At 33.1% G+C, this 23,760-nt stretch overlaps 3 protein-coding genes across 3 annotated transcripts; all 3 read left to right on the forward strand.

Annotated features, from left to right (window-relative positions):
* Positions 1–7,785: 7,785 nt before the first annotated feature.
* LOC105640124 (putative terpene synthase 3) lies at positions 7,786–11,352 on the forward strand. The gene is made up of 7 exons (XM_089726391.1): positions 7,786–7,890; positions 8,015–8,282; positions 8,464–8,830; positions 9,003–9,221; positions 9,329–9,467; positions 10,328–10,576; positions 11,059–11,352. Exons 1-7 carry the CDS (start codon positions 7,786–7,788, stop codon positions 11,350–11,352), a joined length of 1,641 nt encoding a protein of 546 aa, XP_089582517.1.
* Positions 11,353–16,009: 4,657 nt separating this feature from the next.
* Positions 16,010–16,753, forward strand: LOC105640123 (uncharacterized). Its single transcript, XM_037639550.2, has 2 exons — positions 16,010–16,303; positions 16,553–16,753. The coding sequence occupies exons 1-2, from the start codon at positions 16,010–16,012 to the stop codon at positions 16,751–16,753; spliced, it is 495 nt and encodes a 164-aa protein (XP_037495478.2).
* Positions 16,754–18,807: 2,054 nt separating this feature from the next.
* LOC105643657 (putative terpene synthase 3) lies at positions 18,808–22,429 on the forward strand. Its single transcript, XM_037639551.2, has 7 exons — positions 18,808–18,912; positions 19,036–19,300; positions 19,407–19,773; positions 20,083–20,301; positions 20,409–20,547; positions 21,406–21,654; positions 22,136–22,429. The coding sequence occupies exons 1-7, from the start codon at positions 18,808–18,810 to the stop codon at positions 22,427–22,429; spliced, it is 1,638 nt and encodes a 545-aa protein (XP_037495479.2).
* Positions 22,430–23,760: the final 1,331 nt, after the last annotated feature.

Consider the following 23,760-nt stretch of genomic DNA (forward strand, 5'->3'; position numbering starts at 1 on the left):
GTCAATCTTAAATAATTCTAAGTTGGTGTCTTCTTTGTACATCCATTGTTCTTATTCCTAAGATTAAAAATCTAGAGTGTGCTAAGGATTATAGACCTATTAGCTTGTGCAATGTAGTAGATAAACTTGTGTCTAAGACCTTAGCTTATAGGCTGAAATTAATTCTCCCTAATTTAGTTAGTAAATCCTAGTCCACTTTTTTCCCTGCTCATTTGATTTTAGATAATGCCTTCATTACATTTGAAATTTTTCACTTTTTGAAAAGTAAATCTAAGGGCAAAGGGTATTTTGCTTTAAAACTAGACATATGCAAGACATATAATCGAGTGGAGTGGCATTTTCTTAGAAATGTTTTACTTAAGCTTCGTTTGAATATGAAATAGAATAATTTGATTATGGATTGTGTGTCTACTGTTTCATATTCCTTGCTTATTCACGAAGAGCCTAAGGAGAAATTTTACCTATAGAGAGTCTTTGCCAAGGAGATTCGTTGTCTTCATATCTCTTTGTTATTTGTACTGAAGTGTTTTCAGGTCTAATTTCAAAAGCGAAGTAAGAAGGGAGGATGAACAGGGTTTGTATCTATCGTTGGGCACCTTCTATTTCTCATTTGTTTTTTTGCAGATAATAGCATAATTTTTACAAGAGCTTAGGAGGGTGAGGCGAATGTGATAGCTACCATTATTGCTGACTATAAAACGACTTTAGTACAGTAGGTCAACTTCGACAAATCATAAATTTCTTTCAGTCGAAGTACTTCGCCTGTGGTGCAGGAATTGGCGAAGACCAAGCTTAGAGTGTCCATAGTCTGGCACCAATCCAAATATTTGGGATTACCAGCTATGATTTGAGGAAGTAAAAAATAGGTATTCCAATTAATTTGTGACTGAGCGGAGAAGAAACTTAAAGGATGGAAGGAGAGGACGTTATTGAAAGCAGGGAAAGAAGTGCACATCAAAACTATAGCTTAAGCCATCCCTAACTATACCATGAGTTGTTTCCTATTCCCTATGGAGATAAGTTGGCAGATAGAGAGCTTAATGGCAAATTTCTGGTGGGGTCAGCAGTAGGAGGAACGAAAATTCGTTGGTGTACATGTGACAAATTGAGTGTGTCCAAATTCACAGATGGAGTGATGTTTTAGAGACATTAGAGATTTTAATTTGGCATTTATTGCTAAGCAAGGGTGGCGAATAATTGAAGACCCTGATTCTTTACCGTCCTGTATGCTTAAGGCAAAGTACTTTTCGCATACATCTGTTTTAGAAGCTAAGTTGGGTTATAACCCAAGTTACTCTTGGAGAAGTATATGTGAGGCAAGAAGAGCGATCCAATAGGGAAGTCGATGGATTGTGGGTGATGGGCAACTATTAGACTCCAGAAGGATAAATGGCTTGTGGATACAAATCAGCCTAGAATTCTTTCTCCACCTGTGATTTTAAATGAGAATGCTTCTATGAGTCATTTTATTCTCCATAATCCTAAACAACGGAATGTGGATTTGATTTTGGCTATCTTTGCTCTAGAAGAAATGAGGAAAATCTTATCTATTCCTGTCAATTTAAGGTGCGATTCAGATGTCATGGCTTGGCCTTTTTTGATGCATGGTAAGTACACAGTGTGGAGTGGCTATAGACTATTACATGAAGATAGCTTTTCACGATCATACTCTTCTTTTTCTGTTCCGTTTAATACTAATCCATAAAAACACCTGTGGCAGCAAAATACCCCTCCTAAAATTAAGCACTTCGTCCATAGGACCTTCAATAGCCATCTTTTGATGGCAAATTCGCTCATGCGACGAGGAGTGCAGATTGATGTAGTTTACGAGGTTTGTGACTTGGGTATTGAGAGTGTTATCCATGCGTTGAAGGATTGTATTTTAGCCCAGCAAGTGTGGAAATATTCGCCATTGAGACTTACAACTTCTAAGTATTAGGCCTTGAGTTTGTTGGATGGTTTGAAATTATTATAAGTAAGTTAAAAAAAGAGCAGATTGAATTATTCCTGATGAAAACATGGTCAATATGGCATGTGCAGAATTGTTAAAATTTCAACATAAGAGACTGTATGTTGTCGAGGTTTCGCAAATGGCTATTGCATGCATCTCAGATTTTCAGTAAGCTAATTTGTCTTAACCAGGTCCGCAGGCTACTGAGTTTGAACAACGATGGAAGCCATCCCCCATGGCTAGATTAAGTTGAATTTAGACACATCGATCAGGGAGTTAGTAGGTAGTGGCTATAGTCTCGTTGCTAGGGATGAGAAAGGTGAAGTTCTGGGTTTGGGTACTTGGTTTATTAATATGGTTTTCGCTCCAGAAGAGGCAGAAGTAAATTCAACAAGCTTTGAACTTTCAACAGCTCTCGAGATGGGTTTGACCTCAGTGATTTTGGAGACAGACTCTCTCTTATTGGCCTGGCCTGACCCGCATATCACTTCTCAGCAATTTCCTATTTTTAACTTTGGAATAAGGATATTAAATACTGATATGTTAGCTAAAAACTTTGGAAATTTTATGTGTACCCACACTGGTAGAGCAACAAATAGGTAGCTCATAAAAATGAGCTATATAGGCTAGCTTTTAATTCTTTAGATGACATTATATCGATGGAGAAGGTACCCCATTCCATAGAGCAATTTGTTTATGTTGACAAACTTTCATTAAGTTTATAGTATTTCTATTGTTTTTCTAAAAAAAAAAAAAGATAAAAAATAGTGACAAACAAAGCCATGTATTTCTAAATATGTAAAGATGATACTATATATTATACAAGGATAAAATTATATTTTCCTAATTCCTATTTAATTTGGTGTTAAGACCTTAAGAAATTTTAACTTTTCATAAGTTCTCATTTACTTTTCAAAACTATTTTTTGTCACTTCCTAAGCTATGGCTTCACATTCTCTCTCTATAAGGGATGTCAAAATGGGTTGGCGTATCGGGTTCGACACATATTTGCCTAACACGAGACATGATTAGAGTCAACACAAACACGATCCATTTAATAATTGTGTCAAATTTGTCTGCACGAACAAGACATGAAGAATTAGGCAGGTGACACAAACACGACAAGTGTAACTCGTCTAATATCATAAATAGATTAAATGGATCGTGTTGACCTGTATATGACCTACTTAACCTGCTTATACTATTTTTAAATTTTAACTTATTTAACTCAAAGCATATTTAAAAATAATTTTTCATACGTAAAATGCATAGATTTTTCAAGATTCATAACTAAAATAAAAAAATTAATACAGAAATAAAATTTAAATAGGTTTTAGTTGGAGTATTTATATTTGACACTAAAATTACCTCTTTACTCTTAAATAAACTGGTTACTCACCTAACCCGCATGTCAACCATGACACCGCACGTTTATATGTGTGTTATAAATGGGTGATGCGTTTATGACAAGAACTTGTTTAACCTCAATCTTAACCTGTTTATTTTGTTGGGCATCAGCTCTGATACCAGTTGTTGGGCATCAGCTTTGATATCAGTTGTTGGGCCTCAGGTACCACTTGCCTCAGCTCTGATACCACTCGTTGGGCCCTTTCAATAAAGTAAGAGAAAATTAACGCAGCGGAAAAGTAAAATTGTGACACACAGAAATTTACGTGGTTCACCCTCAACTGTTTGGGGCTACTTCCACGGGACAAACTCCGAATCATTCTTCCACTATTAAAAATAGTATGTATACAAAGAGAGTAATAAAAAATAGTGGCACACCAAGTGTTTCCCAAAAAACACCCCAAAATCTTCACTATTTTTCTCTCCCCTAGTTTTAGGAAACCCTTCCTAAAACTAGAACTCTCTCTCTACATTTTTTTCTTCTGTTTTCTGTCGTGTGTTGATGAGGGATTCGCTACCTCTGTTTATAGGAGAGGTTAGCGAATGAGCTGTGCATTCACTGCCTAAAAACGTGCTGCTTTTGTTCAGTTTCTTTGCCAAACTTTGAATTACTTGGCCAACTTTTGTTGACTTTTCCCTTTCTTTCAAAGAACACGTTTTCCTTTTTTTTTTTTCTTTTTCAAAGGTGTGTGGGTCCCATATGTCAGAGGGACCCACAACAATTCTTCCCCTCCCGACGACATGTGGGACTCTCCATTCCTGCCACTTTGACACTCACCTCGGACTTCTCCTTTTGCCTTAGTTGTTGATAGAGCAACACACTTCTATAATCTTGACTGCCATGACATAGCTCCCCCTGCAAATGTGATTGGATATCTTGAAAATCCATTTCACTACAGTTCAATGTTCCTTTCCAGGATTTGAAAGAAACCGGCTCACTACTCCAACTGAGTGAGCAATACCTGGCCGTGTACAAACCATGGCATTCATTATGCTTTCAACTGCTAAAGCATATGGAATCTTTTCCATTTCTTCCTTCTCTCCATCGGTAGAAGGGCACTGTTTAGAACTTAATTTAAAGTGATTAGTAAGAGGACAACTAACCGCTTTTGCGTTCTCCATTCTAAACCTTTAAAGTACTTTCTCAATGTACTTCTCCTGTGACAACCATAATTTCTTGGTACTTTGATTCCCCAAAATTTTCATACCAAGAATCTGTTTTGCTGGTCCCAAGTCTTTTCATAGCAAAAGACTTACTTAGTTGTTTCTTCAAGCTAGTAATTTTGACCAACAATCAACATATCAACCACATAGAGCAAAAACAATGTAGTCATCATTAGAGAATTTCTTCATAGAAACACAATGATCTGAAATAGACTTTCTGTAGCCTTGCTCCCCCATAACAGACTCAAACTTCTTGTACCACTGTCTTAGTGGTTGCTTCAAGCCATACAGGCTCTTCTTCAGTTTGCAAACACAATCCTCTTTTTCTACGAAACCCTCTGGCTGCTCCATGTATATTTCTTCTTCCAAATCTCCATGTAGGAAGGTAGTCTTTCCATCCATTTGCTCAATTTTCAGTTCAAGACTAGCGGCCATTCCGAGCACTATTCGAATGGATGTCATTTTCATAACTGGTGAAAAGAACAAAATCAATACCCTTTCTTTGATTGAATCCTTTCACAACCAGTCTAGCTTTGAATCGTGGTTGGGAGCTGTGTTCTTCCTGCTTGATCTTGAACACCCATTTGTTCTTCAAAGCTTTCTTGCCTTTAGGCAACTTCACTAGCTTAAATATTTCATCCTCATGCAAGGACTTCATTTCATCTTGCATGGCTTCAATCCAATTCCTCTTATGTTCATTTTCCATAGCTTCTTCAAAGCTTTCAGGTTCTCCCCCATCAGTCGTTAGTACATGCTCATTGACTGGATATCTAGTATATGGTTGTCAGACTCTATTAGATCTTCTTTAATGTTTGAGAACCTTCCGGTACTGGTGGTTGAACATGAACACCATAATCTTCATCTGGTTCATTTTGATTAGGAACTTCTGGATTTTCTAACTCTGGCACTTATTCTTGTGGAACATTTTTTTCATCTCCAATTCATCTGCTTCTATTGGAGGGACTCTCTGTATGTCTGTTGAGTCTTCATCAGATCTATTGGCACTCTGCTTCAATATCTTCAATAGTCTGATCTTCAACAAATACAGCATCATGATTTCTTATAATCGTCTTCTGGATTTATAGCCACATTGGTCTTGGCCATAGCCAATGAATACACACTGTCTAGTCTTGACATTAAGCTTCGACCGTTCATCCTTCGGGACATGTACAAAGGCTTTGCAACCAAACACCCGCAAATGATCATAGGAAACATCCTTTCCTGACCATACTCTCTCTGGAGTATCATACTGTAGAGGGAAACAGGGTGAACGATAAACTGCTGTGAGTAAAGCTTCACCCCAAAATCTTTTAAATAACTTTGCATGTGAGAGTAAATATCTGACTCCCTCCATCAAAGTTCTATTCATCCTCTCAGCCAAACCATTCAGTTGCGGCGTCTTGGGAGGTGTCGTTTGATGTGAATGCCATGCTCTTTGCAGAAAGCATCAAATGGCCCAGTGTATTCTCCACCATTATCTGTCCTGATACACTTCAGCTTCTTGCCTGACTGTCTCTCAACCAGGTTTAGAAGACTTCAATGTGTATACCCAGGTCTTCCTAGAATGGTCATCGATAAATGTCACAAAATATCGATTTCCACCATATCACATCATCAATGGTCCACACAAATCTGAATGAATCAGATTTAATACCTTCTTCATTCTAGAAGGAGGGATAATCTTGAAAGCTACTCTGTTTTGCTTTCCCGCCATACAATCAGGACACTTGTCTAGGTGAACTTCATCCAATCCAGGTAGTACGTTCTTTCTTGCCAGAGTTTTCTTACTCATGTGGCGTAGTCGTTTATGCCACAATTCAACTGTACTGTCATTCTCCACTACACTCAAAGTGTCTTGGGAGAGTTTCGCATGCATCACGTGTAGCTTTCGGTCTTTAGCTACCACAAATGAACCTTCTGTGAGCTTCCATGGACTATTTCTGAAGGTGCTACAGAAACCTTCATCATCAAATCTACCAATCGAGATTTGGATGCATGCTCGAAAGCCCATTCCTCATCAGTCTTCTCTTCCGGTTTAGTTCAACTAAACACAGGCAAATGCATTTTGATTACCATAAGGAGATCTCTCATTTCTCCATATATGGTAATTCCCGCCATTTAGACCGATCATTTTGCTTATTCATTTGACTTGCATAGAAAATCATCATCAACATAAACCGTATATGTGAACAGTAGTATATGTAAATAGTGACAATGAATAGTAACAGTATACTCGAATAGTAACTGTATGCATGAATAGTAACTGTATACGTGAATAGTGTTGGGCTTACTTGAAACAGACTTAGCAACAGTAACGCCAATAGTACTGTTCACCATCAACTTTGAGTTACTATTTTACTATTCATCACTAAGTCGATTCTGCAACATCTTTTCGAGCGGACAGCACCAATGGACTCGTCGTAATTTTCTCTTCATTGTAGTATATTTATTTTCAAAATATATTCACGGATCCGGTACCACTATCTGACCGGCTGGACCTGCCGAAACCTTCAGCTCTGATACCAGTTGTTGGGCATCAACTCTGATACCAGTTGTTGAGCATCAACTCTGATATCACTTGTTGGGCCTCAGGTACCACTTGCCTCAGCTCTGATACCACTCGTTGGGCCCTTTCAATAAAGTAAGAGAAAATTAACACAACGGAAAAGTAAAATTGTGAAACAAAAAAATTTAGGTTGTTCACCCTCAACTGTTTAGGGCTATTTCTACGGGACAAACTCCAAATCATTATTTCACTATTAACAATAGTAGGTATACAAGGAGAGTAATACAAAAATAGTGGCACACAAAGTGTTTCCCAAAAAACACCTCAAAATCTTCACTATTTTTCTCTCTCCTCGTTTTAGGAAACCCAACCCTCTCTTTATATTTTTTTTCTTCTACTTTTCTGCCGTGTGTTGATGAGAGATTCACTACCTCTGTTTAGCAAATGAGCTACGCATTCATCGCCTAAAAACGTGTTGCGTCTTTGAATTACTTCGCCAACTTTTGTTGACATTTCCCTTTCTTTCAAAAAACACATTTTCTTTCTTTTTTTTCTTTTCCAAAGGTGTGTGGGTCCCACATATCGGAGGGACCCACAACATATTTCGCATGTTAGGTGCATTGTATTCGTGTGTCAGATCCATTTTGATACCCAATTTTATATATAGTGTCAAAGCCTTGAAACACTAATTCATTTCACGAGGCTATTACTTATCTTTTCAGCCTTCTTCTCAATTCCAAAACACAAAACATAAAAAATGGCCGTTCAAGCTGCAACGCAAAGAGCTCAAGTTCGTCGAACAGCAGAGTTTCACCCATCCGTCTGGGGTGACTACTTCATCAAGCATGTCTCGGACAGTGAAGTAAAGCAATTAGCAACTCATCTTTACTTTCTCAAAATAAATGTTCAAATATCAATTAATTTCCATGAAATGGCTTAATTCTTTTAGAAACAGTATGATTTTTGCTTCTTAAGATTTTCTGCAGATAGTGAGTTTTTGGAGTGAAGAAGCCGAAGTTCTTAAAAAAGAAGTGCGGGAAATGCTTAGCTCTGCTGCTGATAAACCTTCAGAGCAACTCAAGTTGATAGATGCAATTCAGCGACTAGGCATTGCTTACCATTTTGAAGAAGAAATAGAAACAGCATTGAAACAAATTTATACTACTTATCGAAATCTGAAAGAAGACGACAATCTTTATACTGTTGGTCTTCGATTTCGGCTACTAAGACAAGAGGGTTATAATGTTTCAACTGGTAAGGCCCCCTACTTCTAATCCTTAAAAAGAAAGAAAATAAAATATAAAATTATTAGAAGAGGGTTATAATGTTTCAACTGGTAAGGCCCCCTACTTAATCCTTAAAAAGAAAGAAAATAAAATATAAAATTATTAGAAGAGGGTTATATTAATGTTTCAATTTTTTGTGGGTGGAACAGATGTTTTTAACAAGTTCAAGGATTCAGAAGGTAACTTTAAGGAATATCTAATCAAAGATGTGCAAGGTTTGTTAAGCTTGTATGAAGCTTCATATCTCAGTATACAAGGAGAAACCATACTAGATGAAGCTTGTGAGTTCACTAAAACTCACCTAATGGCAACCCAATTGAGTTCTCCTCTTGCTCATCAAGTTAGTCATGCCTTAAGGTGGCCTGTGCGTAGGGGCTTACCCAGGATAGAGGCTTGGCATTACTTCTCTATCTACAAGCAAAGCGAGGAACACAGTGAAACTCTGTTAAAGCGGGCAAAACTGGATTACAATATAGTACAAAAATTGCATCAGAAGGATATGAGCAGAATCACAAAGTAAGCTATTTTAAAAGATTAAATACAAACTTCTCCTCAGATCTGTCTTAATATGCAGTATGGTCCTTATATTTGATGAGAATTATCATTTTTAGCCTATATATACTCTACCTTCTCAAATAACAAGAAAAGAAATAACAAGAAAAGAAATTAACTGATTTGTGAATCTCAGGTGGTGGATGGACTTGGATTTCACAACAAAACTCCCCTTTGCTCGAGACAGAGTGATCGAATGTTCGTTTTGGGCATTAGGAACATTTTCTGAGCCACACTTCGTTTTTGCTAGAAAAGTACTGTCTAAAGCCGTTGCTATGCTGTCTGTAATGGATGATATTTATGATGTGCATGGCACAATTGAAGAACTTGAGCTTTTCACCAAAGTGATTGAAAGGTTAATTTGTTAATTAAGTACACATCCCTTAATTAATTAGTTCATAAGCAAGATTTACGAACTATAATTAATCTTTTTTTTTTTTTTCAATGTAATTTGACTTTCAGCTGGGATATTAGCATGAAAGATCAACTTTCAGATTACATGAAGGTGTATTTTGAAGCATTATTAGATTTTTATTCTGAAATAAAGGAAGAAACAACCAAGGAAGGAAGGTCTTTCTGTATTCATTATGCGAAAGAAGCGGTAAAACTTTCTTTTCTTACCAAACAAAATGATCACAAAATATTTTTATTTTACATTTTTCCTGAGTTTAATTTGCAGTGCTCACAATTAAACCCTTGCTAGATCATTAATCTGAATCATAAGTTTCAGTCCTAGAATATTAGAACTTAGATCATTTTGGTTTTGGTCCAATTCCGGCATTTGTTTTGATTTTGGGTATGTTTGACAATATTAGCTATTTTAGTAGCGGTTAGCTATTAGCTTGTAACTCGTAGCTTTTTGTCTAAGAGTTTAAATTAGAAGTATTCAGTAAGAACAACTATTTAACTTAAAATAATAAAAAATGATGTTAGTTGTTTAATTAGTTAAATTCGGAGGAAAAAAATATAAGGAGTATGATTATGAAAAAAATTTAATTAAAATCTAAATGCTAAACGTTAGATATTTAACGCTTCATAAAAAATGTCTTCAACTTCTAAAAATTATTATAAAAGCTATGTTATTGATAGCTACAATCAATAGAAATAGAATTTTAACTTCTTTAAAACGCTAAAAGTTAGCTGAAAAGCTGTTGCCGAACAGAATCTTCGACGTGGTCTAGCGAGGTCTAGTTCTTGTCTGGCTCCTTTGGTTTTTAATTCTGATTTGAAATCGAAATTTCTTGGCCGATTTTGGGCAAAATGGACCTACGGCTGTCCGTATTTGATATAATAAATTATAAAATTTGATTTCACAATGTTTAGAATAGTAAAATGAATATTTTTATTCATATTAACTAAATATGAAACACGAAATTCCAAATGAATTTGAAAAAATTTTGTAGCATTTAATTTTATCAAATGACGTTTAAATGGATGTTAATAGGATGACTGAAATTGCAGGTGAAGAAGCGAGTTGAAGCCTACATAATTGAAGCAAGATGGTTCAACAATGATTATGTGCCAACATTTGAAGAATATATTTCTAATGCTGTGATTAGTTCTACTTATCCCATGTTGATAACCTTATCATTTTGTGCGATGGGTGAAGTTGCTTCAAAGCAAGTATTTGATTGGCTATTCACTGAACCTAAAATTCTATATACTGCATCAGGTCTTGCGAGGCTCATAGATGACATTATGTCCCATGAGGTATGCCAAATTAGTAATATCATAGCTATTTCACTTTAATGTTTCTTTTTATACTTCCAGGAGTTGTACACATCCGCATATATTTTTACGATCCACGGTAAACCCAACTAATCTTCATTTGCCTTTGAAGTCAAAGGTGCTGACCTGAGGGAGTTTAATACTTTACTTTAAATCACTTTAAAGATACATGAGGTGAGAAAATTTTATTTGGACTTGCCGTAATGACTAAAGACACATGAGGTGGATCTCATATTTGAACTCCACCCTATATATTACATACATATGTATGTATAAGTCCTAATTTTTTTTTATACAGATAGTATGGTGCTACAATTTCAGCAGACTTCAAACTCAAACTCATAAATCAATGCAGTACAAAGGCTCATTAAGGGCAATCTATATAGAGTAGATTCTTGTACAGTAATTTTAATTAAGTCCAATTAGAGAATTATTAAATGCTGCAATTTTCAATATATATGCAGTTTGAGCAAGAAAGGGGACATGTTGCTTCTGCAGTAGAATGTTGTATGAAGCAATATGGTGTGTCAAAGCAGGAAGCTTACGAAAAGCTGAATAAAATAGTTGCTAATATGTGGAAAGATCTGAACGAGGAGCTGATGAAAGAAATTGATATTCCAAAACCTATTCTAATGTGCATTCTGAACATTGTACGTGTAATGGATGTTGTGTACAAGGATGAAGATAGCTATACCCACTCCAACACTTCTCTGAAGGATATTCTGGCTACCTTTTTAGTCAATCCTGTGGCTGTTTAAGCATTAATCAGTTGCTTTGTGTTTCTGAAATGTAATTGGAGAAGCAAATAAATGGTTGTGATGTGAAGTTCAGTTTCATATATTATGAATCTGAAAGTGATCTAATAAAGTTCAACCTTGTTCTGGATTTGGTTTTCTAAGTTTTGCTTAATTGCTAATTATTGTATTTCTAATGATAATTAGTTTATATTAGTGAATATTGCATGTTGAGATTGTCTTTTAGAGGAGTGGGTGATTAAAAGAAAGCTTTGAGGCATGAATAATCACTTTCTTTTAAGGATTTATTAAGGGCTAATGCATCAGAATATTCCAAACTTTGTTTCCTTTTGCAATGTCATCTTATTTTGACCTTTATGTCTATTTTATCCTAATTTTGACCTTTTTGCAGCAATAAAACTCTCAACTACAATTAAGGATGGAATCGCAATTTGCAAATAAAAAAAATACTTTCATCATTTTTTTAAAATTAATAATAAAATTAAAATTTAAATGCCTTTTGAATATCAAATTATGATCAAATCTAGTAGGTGACACACTTATAATATAAGTATAGTATTTGAGAGATGTGCATTTAAAACAATTAATAAGTTATTTTTTTATTAAATGGATAATAATATAACTATATTATCAATCCAAAAAATTACAGCCATTAGGATTTTTCATCTTTAAAATATAGATAATATGAAAATAAAATATGTAATTGAAAAAATTCATATTTTTATTAAATTAATTTTTATTCTATGCTTGTGGCAAGTAATATAATTTTATGTTATGAAATTATTAGTTAGCATATTTATTTAAAAATTAAATTTTAATTTATGCAACATTAATTGGACAGACCGATGGAAATTTTTTAAAATTTTATAAGTGTCACATGATAATTTACAAAAGTTAAAAAAAATTTTGCATCTGCAATTTTATCCTTAATTACAATTGAGAGTATTATTGCTACGAAAAGTCGAATTAAGGTAAAATTGACAAAAATATCAAAATAGGGTGAAATTGAAAAAAATTGCAAAGTTCAAATTACCAAAATATTTTGATATATTAGGCAAGATTTTTTAAAATTTTATAAGTGTCACTTGATTTAAAAAAGATAAAAATATTTTTGCATTTGCAATTGTGTCCTTAATTACTAATGAAGGTATTATTGCTACGGAAAGTCGAATTAAGGTAAAATTGACAAAAATATCACAATAGGGTGAAATTGCAAAAATTTATAAATTTCAAGTTATCAAAATATTTTGATATATTAGGCAAGGATTTAATTATCCCCACTTAATTGTTGAGGTTACAGCAATAATCCTCCCAAGATATAACAAAGATTTGGATATCTATAGGCAACATCCTTGAAGATATTCCTTAGGAAATTTTGTACGTTTTGTTTAGAAATAGGTAACAAAGGAGAGGAAATTATTTTTTGGTGTTTGGATCGGTTGTTACAAAACACTTATTTTTTGAGTTTTAAACTTACTTCGGTTTCAAGAAAAAGCTATTTTCGATTTTCAGTTTTTGCAGTTCGATTTGATTTGGTTCGCAATCAAACCGCCCATTTACATATCCTTACTTTTTAGCACCTTTACTCTCAAAGTATTATATTTATGAAATGGGGCATATTTTGGGGTCTACATGATTGTACCATCTATCCTCTTATTTTACCTCTAATTTCTGCTACTTGCATTATTTTTGGTCTAATGTAATTATTTCTAATCTTGTATACCTAGCGTGACCATAATTCGCTTGGAACATTCAACATGCTATTATATAATATATAAAAAAGAATTCAATAAAAAATATCTAGTTTAATATGTAAGGATAATATCTATTACAAAATAAATTATGAAATTCAATTATTTAGACTCAGTTTATAGTCCCCTCCATAAACCAAACAAATATCAATGCAGATTATGATGAATATCATCAACATAGAAATTGTCACAAACTCCATAGAATTCTAACACAAAGCCAAACCATAAACTAAGTGTTGGCTCAAGGGTCAAAATCTAATCTCGAAATTTTGATGATTAATACAAAACAAATAAATTTAAATTATATTATTTGTGCTAATATTATTTTATGCAGAATTCATATAGAAAGAAAAACGTGCAAGGCAAGTCCTAAATTGTATGTGAAGAAATCCGAAGACCCTAGGAGTTAGGTATTTAGGATACATTGTAGGATAGAGAGAAAATTCATATATAAGCACATAAATTAATTTTTCTTTCATCAAAAATATTTTTCGGAAAATTAGATTCTTCAAAATAAATTCTTTTATTTATTTTTTCGAAAAATATTCTTTAAAGTTAAAAATGATTTAATTTCCTAAAACTAAAGAGATTACGTCTCTAATGTTTTTGGTAATAAATCATACATTATCTTTTTCGGAAAATCCTTTGAAGATCTAAATGAACTTCAATATTCTCTTACCTTAAAATGAAGGAAGAATCTTTTCGTTTTTAGTAAGAGCATCTTATTCGAAAAATATTTTCCAAATAAAAATGCTTTCGGAAATCTTTTTGATTATAGGAAAAATCGTCTTTTATTCTTCTTACCAAAAAGGATAAGATAAACTTTTGGTAACTAAAGATTTTCGTATCTTCTAAATAAGGAAAGCAAATATTCTGATTTCAAATGAAATATTCACTTTCCAAAAGCAAGAGACACGATGCTCTCTATAAATAAGAGTTTTCACGTCTTGAGCTATGGTGAAGTAAGAGTTTTCATTTTAAGAGCACTCTCTCATTGATCACATCTTTTATCTCTCAAAACTTACTCTCTACCCCATTTTTCTTTTCATCTTTACACTTTACGTTTTTATCTTTAAAGAGAAAAGAATTTTTGTTAACAACTTTTGAAAAACGGTTCTGTGTTTTAAACAATTTTCTAATCCGATAAACTGTTTTTCCTGTGCTTATATGTACATTTCTTTCTGTCTATTTAGATTCTGTAATCTATAGTAGATAAGTTCTTATTTGATAAACAAGTGTGTAATAGCTTAGGTTAGAAGCTATTGAGAAAAAGGTTATCAAGCGACCTTCTCCTTGTGTGAGATTCTAATGTCTTGAATTGAGTTTCTGTACTCTGCCAAAAACAGAAAGGGTTGAGGTTAACTAGAACCTTTGGAAAATCTAGTGGGACAAAGGGTAGATCTAGGTGTTGATCTATTGCCTTATACTGTTGGTTTGTCTCTTACCCTTGAAAAGAGATAACATAGTTGAGGATCTCAAGATGAGTCTTGGGGAGTGGATGTAGGCGAGTTAGTGCCGAACCACTATAAATCTCTGTGTTGATCTTTTCTAATTTCTGAAGTTTTGCTTGATACTGCTTTATTTACACTTCTGTTTATATTTTAGAAATGCTAAAGTTATTAATGTTTATGATGTTCTAAAACCGGAATAAGTCTTATCTTCTTAGAATATTAGAACTCTGGATTTCTGATAAGTGAATATACCAAGTTCTAAATCGTTCTTCTATTTACAGTATATTTCACTTCTTGGATTTCTAATTAATTTTCTAAACTTTATGAGAAAGTTCTAATTTCAATAGCTTTCCATCATAAAGTAGTTTTGATACTTGAATAAGGCCTTGTGAAGCAGTTCTAATTTCAATAACTGTCTCTCACACAGTCTTATATGATTTTCCAAACTTTATGAGGATGTTCTAATTTCAATAGCTTTCCTTCATAAAGCAATTCTGATATTGGATAAGACATTGTGAAGCAGTTCTAGTTAATAGTTGTACTTTGCATTGTCTTTCTATCTTTTATGAATAGAACATTGTGAGGTAGTTCTTATCCATATTCTATTCTCACGAGTTCTTTATTTTTCCGCTGCACTTAGAATTTTATATTTTTTTTTAAATTCTAGAATTAATATCTGTTTTTAGAAAACCCAATTCACTCCCCCTCTTGGGTTTTGCCATACATATACGGGACCCACACTAAGCAGTTCCCTATATATCACTTGTAAAATAGCATTCTATAGATCTAAATATACGTTTTTAATTTTCAAATATAACTAAAAATAAAACTTCAATCAATCAAGAAATGTAAATAATGAAATGTACTACTTCAAATAAAAAGAGATAGTACATGGATGAGATGTACTACTTCAAATATATATATAGTGATGGAAAAAATCATACTACAGAAGTCATGAGATCGCATATGCATAACAGAGTGATCCAACAGGAAAGTCAATGGATTGTAGGTGACGGGTCAACTATTAGGATATAAAAGGATAAATGGCTTGCGGATACAAATCAACATAGAATTCTTTCTCGACCTACGATTTCAAATGAGAATGCTACTATGAGTCATCTTATCCTCCAAAATCCTAAACAATGGAATGTGGATTTGATTTCGGCTATCTTTGCTCGAGAAGAAATGAGGAAAATCTTATTTATTTCTCTTGGTTTAAGGCGAAATTCGGATGTTAGGATTTGACCTCTTTCGAAGCATGGTAAGTACATAGTTCGGAGTGGCTATGGACTGTTACATGAAGATAGCCTTTCCCAATCATATGCTTCTTCTTTTGTCCCGGTTAGTACTGCTTGGAAACAACTGTGGCAGCAAAATATCCTGCCTAAGGTTAAACACTTCGTCCATAGGGCCTGCAAAAACCATCTTCCGGCGGCAGATTCACTGGTGCAACGAGGAATGCTAATTGATGTAGTTGGCGAGGTCTGTGGCTTGCGTATCGAGAGAGTTATCCATGCGTTGAAGGGTTGTATTTTAGGCGAGCAAGTGTGGAAATATTCGCATTTGAGACTTACAACTTCTAAGTGTCAGGCCTTGAGTTTCATGGAATGGTTTGCAACTATTATAAGTAAGTTCCAAAAAGAGCAGATTGAGCTATTCTTGATGACAGCATGGGCAATATGGCATGCGCAGAATTTGTTAAAATTTGAACATAAGAGACTGTTTATTGTTGAGGTTTCGCAAATGGCAATTGTATGCATCTCAAATTTTTGACAAGCTAATTATCTCAAGAATAGGCTTTTATTTTGTTACTTGTTTTCTTTGTTTAGATGTAATATGGATCGGCTTTTTCACTTATCATTTTCTAGCTAGATTGGGTGTATTGAGGGAGTGTATTGACTTGGGATTATTGCTCGAGTTTAATAAGTTTTTTCTGGATATCTAATAAAATTAATTTATTTTGCTGATAAAAATTTTTTTTGTCTAAACCTGGTCTGCAAGCTACTAAGTCCGAACAGCGATGGAAGCCGCCCCCATGGCTGGGTTAAGTTGAATGTAGATGCATTGATTAAAGAGTCAATGGGCAATGGCTATAGTTTTGTTGCTCGGGACGAGAAAGATGAAGTTATAGGTTCAGGTACTCGGTTTATTAATATGGTTTTGGTTCCAGAAGAGGCAGAAGCTGATATCGGAAGCTTTTGACCTTGAAAAGCTCTCGAGATGGGTTTGACCTCAGTGATTCTGGAGACAGACTCTCTCTTGTTGGCCTAGCATATCACTTCTCAGCAATTTCTGAAATTTTCATAAGTATACGAAATCGCAACAAGTAATATAGAATGAGAAAAGTATCGTTTCCACAGAGATTGTATACCAAGTACCAAAATTATGTTAACCTACTATTATTTAAACAGCGATTTATGGAATTATATTTAAGAACTAACTTTAATAAATAAAAGAGAACAAGAAGAAATCAAGCAAGGCAAATTTTGATTAAAAGAAATCAAGGTTTAAAAGCTACTAGGGATTTTGACTTCACTAAATTCTATTTAATTTATTCTATTAGTTTGATAATCAATTTTAATCGTTCAAGTAGGGAAACAACCCTAGAATCACTAACAAGTTCTCCCGATGTATTGTTAGCTATTTTAACCCAGTCTAAATACCTATCTTCCAATAGCACAATCAAACATGAATTAAATCAGTAAGTTTTATGGTTTGTTTATGAATTCATAACCTAAGGTCATTAACTTATGAAAACCTCCATGAGTCAAGCCATATAGCTTCCGCATCAAGTTATTATTCTCATGTAATTTATTACCCTATTCATATCAAAAACCCTTCTCCCGATAGTGATTAGTGAAATAAATCAATCCATGGGAGAAACTCTACCTGAAAGCATTAAGTTCAATAATAAATTATATCATAAACAAGGAAAAGTAAATCTAATATTATAAATTGGAATCAAAATTAAGCTATATCAAATCCTTAGTATGAGAGTTTTAGTTCAATATAGTAATTAAATAAAACTCAATTAAACTTGTAAATAATCCCATAAAGAATAATAAACAAAAAGAGAGTTTAGAAATAAAAACTAGTCAACGATAGGCTTGAACAGCTTCCTTGAATCTTGACGCCAACTTGGATGATTAAAGTCTTGGCGAGAGAGAGAGAGAGAGAGAACTATGTAGAAAATAATATAACAAGAGATGGAATATACAATGAAAGGCTCCTTCTTTTGACTATGGCTAGTCTCTCTATTTATATAGACTTTCTGGAATATTTTCGTGTTCGTTTAGGAAAGTGAATCTTTATTGAGTAAGAAATCTTTTAGAGATAGAAAACTGTTTCGGCTTTGTATTTCTTCCCAATTAGGACTCTCCCAGCGTCTAAATAGGATTTAAACTTGATTGGTACATCAAAAAAGCATTTCATGCGGGTCCATGCAAGTAGTACGAGCTGGAACTGACATTCTCGGCCCAATGCAAAATCTGGTCTTCAGCACGGGCGTGCTATCTGGCACGAGTTGGGTACAATGTTTTCTACATTTTTGCTGATTTTCTATAAAATATCCTACAAAATTCCTCAAGATCAAGTGAAATATGATTCAATGAAGCTTTGAACAAAAACATAAATAAAACTAAATAAAAACTAATTAAAAATCCTAATAAAAACTATATTAAAAATACTATAAAAATAACACCTATCAATTTCCTACTTTTGACTTTGGAAGAAGGGTATTAAATACTGATATATTAGCAAAAAATTTGGCAATTTTAGGTGTAACCACACTGGTAGAGCTACAAATAGGGTGGCTCATGAGCTATCCAGGCTAGCTTTTAATTCTTTAGATGATATTCTATGAAATATCATTGCCTTCCATAGAGCAATTTATTTACGTTGACAAACTTCCATTAAATTTAAAATATTTCCATTGTTTTTCTAAAAGAAAAAAAGATAAAAAAAAAAGTAGCGACAAAAAAAACTACTTATTTCTAAATATGTAAAAATGATACTATATATATATATTATAATAAAATACAAGGATAAAATTATATTTTCCTATTTAATTTGGTGTTAAGACCTTAAGAAATTTTAACTTCTCATAAGTTCCCATTTACTTTTCCAAACTATATATAGCTTCACACACTCTCTCTCTATATATAGTCCCAAAGCCTTGAAACACCAAGTCATTTCACGACGCTGTTACTTATCTTGTCAGCCTTCTTTCTCAATTCCAAAACACAAAACATCAAAAAATGGCCCTTCAAGCTGTTACGCAAAGAGCTCAGGTTCGTCGAACAGCAGAGTTTCACCCATCCGTGTGGGGTGACTACTTCATCAAGCATGTATCGGACAATAATGTAAAGCAATTGGCAATTTATTTTTACTTTCTCAAAATAAATGTTCAAATATCAATTAACTTCTATGAAATGGTTTGATTCTTTAGAAACAGTATGATTTTTGCTTCTTAAGATTTTCTGCAGATAGTGAGCGTTTGGAGTGAAGAAGCCGAAATTCTTAAAAAAGAACTGAGGGAAATGCTTAGCTCTGCTGCTGGTAAACCTTCAGAGCAACTCAACTTGATCGATGCAATTCAACGACTAGGCATTGCTTACCATTTTGAAGGACAAATAGAAGAAGCATTAAAACAAATTTATACTACTTATCAAAATCTGAATGATGACGACCTTTATACTGTTGCTCTTCGATTTCGGCTACTGAGACAAGAGGGTTATAATGTTTCAACTGGTAAGCCCCCCTACTTCCAATCCTTAAAAAAAACAAAAGAAAGAAAAGAAAATATAATATTATGAGAAGAGGGTTATAATGTTTCAACTTTTTTGCGGGTGGACAGATGTTTTTAACAAGTTCAAGGATTCAGAAGGTAACTTTAAGGAATATCTACTCAAAGATGTGCGAGGTTTGTTAAGCTTGTATGAAGCTTCATATCTCAGTATACAAGGAGAAACCATACTAGATGAAGCTTTTGAGTTCACTAAAACTCACCTTATCGCAACCCAAGTGAGTTCTCCTCCTTCTGATCAAGTTAGCCATGCCTTAAGGTGGCCTGTGCGTAGGGGCTTACCCAGGAAAGAGGCTTGGCATTACTTCTCTATCTACAAGCAACGCGAGGAACACAGCGAAATTCTGTTGAAGCTGGCTAAACTGGATTACAATATAGTACAAAAATTGCATCAGAAGGATATGAGCAGGATCACAAAGTAAGCTATTTTAAAGGATTACATACAAACTACTCCTCAGATCTGTCTTAATATGCACTATGGTCCTTATATTTGATGAGAATTATCATTTTTAGCCCATATATATACTCTACCTTCTCAAAAATTAAAGTGTTAAGCCATCAATAGATCACATAGACTAAAGTTATTGATCTTACAAAATTGAGGACCAAATTGCATATTCGAGCAAAACTAAAGGAGTGTTCTGTAATTAACAATTTTAAATAATTAAGAATCTCCATTGCAGAAGAAATAACGAGAAAAGAAATTAATTGAGTTGTGAATTTTCAGGTGGTGGATAGACTTGGATTTCACAACAAAGCTACCTTTTGCTCGAGACAGAGTGATCGAATGTTCGTTTTGGGCATTAGGAACATTTTCTGAGCCACACTTCGTTTTTGCTAGAAAAGTATTGTCTAAAGCTATGGCTATGGTGTGTGTAATGGATGATATCTATGATGTGCATGGCACAATTGAGGAACTTGAGCTTTTAACCAAAGTGATTGAAAGGTTAATTTGTTAATTAAGTACACATCCCTTTACTAATTAGTTCATAAGCAAGGTTTACGAACTATAATTAATCTGTTTTTTTTTTTTAAATGTAACTTGACTTTCAGCTGGGATATTAGCATGAAAGACCAACTTCCAGATTACATGAAGGTGTATTTTGAAGCATTATTAGATTTTTATTCTGAAATAGAGAAAGAAACAACCAAGGAAGGAAGGTCTTTCTGTATTCATTATGCGAAAGAAGCGGTAAAACTTTCTTTTCTTACCAAACAAATGATTACAAAATATTTTTATTTTACATTTTTCCTGAGTTTAATTTGCAGTGCTCAAAGTTAAACTCTTGCTAGATCATTAATCTGAATCATAAGTTTCGGTCCTAGAATATTAAAACTTAGATCATTTTTGTTTTGGTCCAATTCCAGCATTTGTTTTGATTTTAGGTATGTTCGGTAATATTAGCTATTTTAGTAGCTGTTAGCTATTAGCTTATAGCTGGTCGCTGTTTATCTAAGAGTTTAAATTAAAAGTGTTCAGTAAGAATAACTGTTTAACTTAAAATGATAAAAAATGGCGTTAGTTGTTTAATTAGTTGAATTCGGAATAAAAAAGATAAGGAGTATGATTATCAAAAAAATTTAATTAAAATCTAAATGCTAAACGTTAGATATTTAACACTTCATAAAAAACCCCTTCAACTTCTAAAAACTATTATAAAAGCTATGTTATTGATAGCTACGATCAATAAAAATAAAATTTTTACTTCGTTAAAATGCTAAAAATTAGTTGAAAAGCTGTTGCCGAACAGAATTTTCGACATAGTCTGGTGAGGTGTAATTCTTGTCTCGCTCCTTCGGTTGTTAATTTTGATTTGAAATAGAAATTTCTAGACCAATTTTGCGCCAAATGGACCTACGGCCATACGTATTTGGTATAATAAAGTATAAAATTTGATTTCATAATGTTTCGAACAATAAAATGAATATTTTTGTTCATATTAACTAAATATGAAACACGAAATTCCAAATGAATTTGAAAAATTTTTGTAGCATTTAATTACACCAAATGAGGTTTAAATGGATGTTAATAGGCTGAATGAAATTGCAGGTGAAGAAGCAAGTTGGAGCCTACATAACTGAAGCAAGATGGTTCAACAATCATTATATGCCAACATTTGAAGAATATATTTCTAATGCTGTGATTAGTTCTGCTTATCCCATGTTGATAACCTTATCATTTTGTGCGATGGGTGAAGTTGCTTCAAAGCAAGTATTTGATTGGCTATTCACTGAATCTAAACTTCTATATACTGCATCAGGTCTCGCAAGGCTCATTAATGACATTATGTCCCATGAGGTATGCCAAATTAGTAGTATCATAGCTATTTCACTTTAATGTTTCTTTTTATACTTCAATGAGTTGTCTATATCCGTATCTGTTTTTACGATCCATGGTAATCTTCATTCGCCTTTGAAAACAAATGTGCTGATCTGAGGGAGTTTAATACTTCACTTTAAAGACACATGAGGTGAGAAAATTTTATTTAGACGTGGTCGTAATGACTAAAGACACATGAAGTGGATCTCATATTTGAAATCCATCCTATATATATATATATATATATAGATATAGATCCTATTTTTTTTTATACAGATAGTATGGTGCTACAATTTCAGCAGACTTCAAACTCAAACTCAAACTCATATACAAAGGCTCATTAAGGGCAACCTATATAGAGTAGAAAATAATTGGGGGGCAAGATAGATTCTTGTACAGTAATTTTAATTAAGTCCAATTAGAGAATTATTAAATGCTGCAATTTTCAATATATATGCAGTTTGAGCAAGAAAGGGGACATGTTGCTTCTGCAGTAAAATGTTGTATGAAGCAATATGGTGTGTCAAAGCAGGAAGCTTACGAAAAGCTGAATAAAATAGTTGCTAATATGTGGAAAGATCTGAACGAGGAGCTGATGAAAGAAATTGATATTCCAAAACCTATTCTAATGTGCATTCTGAACATTGTACGTGTAATGGATGTTGTGTACAAGGATGAAGATAGCTATACCCACTCCAACACTTCTCTGAAGGATATTCTGGCTACCTTTTTAGTCACTCCTGTGGCTGTTTAAGCATAAATCAATTGCTTTGTGTTTCCGAAATGTAATTGGAGAATCAAATAAATGGTTGTGATGTGAAGTTCAGTTTCATATATTATGAATCCGAAAGTGATCTAATAAAGTTCAACCTTGTTCTGGATTTGGTTTTCTAAGTTTTGCTTAATTGCTAATTATTGTATTTCTGATGATAATTAGTTTATATTAGTGAATATTGCATGTTGAGATTGTCTTTTAGAGGAGTGGGTGATTGAAAGAAAGCTTTGAGGCATGAATAATCACTTTCTTTTAAGGATTTATTAAGCCTTAATGTATCAGAATATTTTGAACTTTGTTTATTTTCCAATTTCATCTTATTTTGAACTTTATTCTATTCTATCCTAATTTTGACTTTTTTGCAGCAATAATACTCTCAACTACAATTAAGGATGGAATTGCAATTTACAAATAAAAAAAATACTTTTTATCACTCTTTTAAATTAATAATAAAAGTATGGTTTAAATGCCTTTTGGATATCAAATTAATAATAAAAGTGACACACTTATAAATTTATAAGTATAGTATTTGAGAGATGTGCAATTAAAACAATTAACAAGTTATTTTTTTATTAAATGCACACTAATATAACCATATTATCAATTCAAAAAATTGCAGCCATTAGGATTTTTCATCTTGAAAATATAGGTAATATGAAAATTAAATATGTAATTGAAAAAATTATACTTTTATTAAATTAATTTTTATGCCATGTGGCAAGGAATATAAATTTATGTTATTAAATTTTTAATTAGCACATTTATTTAAAAAATAAATTTTAATTTATGCAACATTAATTGGATAGACCGATGGAAATTTTTTAAAATTTTATAAGTGTCTCATGATAATTTAAAAAAGATAAAAATACTTTTTGCATATGTAATTTTATCTTTAATTACAGTTAAGGATATTATGGCTACAAAAAGTCGAATTAAAGTAAAATTAACAAAAAGATCAAAATACGGTGAACTTGTGAAAATTTACAAAGTTCAAGTTATCAGAATATTTTGATATATTAGGCTAGGATTTAATTACCCCCACTTAATTATTGCAAGGTCATAGCAATAATCCTCCCAGGATATAACAAAGATCAGGGTATCTACACGCAACAACCTTGAAGATATTCCTTAAAGAAATTTTGTAAGTCTTATTTACAAATTGATGACAAAGGAGAAGAAATTATTTTTCGGTCTTTGAATCGGTTATTATAAAATACTTATTTTTTAAGTAAAATCAAATCGTTTTTGATTTGATTTGCAAACTTATTTGGGTTTCAAGTAAAAGCTATTTTCAATTTTCAATTTTTACA

Source organism: Jatropha curcas, chromosome 9 (genome assembly GCF_041381405.1).
Source record: "Jatropha curcas cultivar XTBG-Jc1 chromosome 9, XTBG_Jcur_1.0, whole genome shotgun sequence".
NCBI lineage: Eukaryota > Viridiplantae > Streptophyta > Magnoliopsida > Malpighiales > Euphorbiaceae > Jatropha > Jatropha curcas.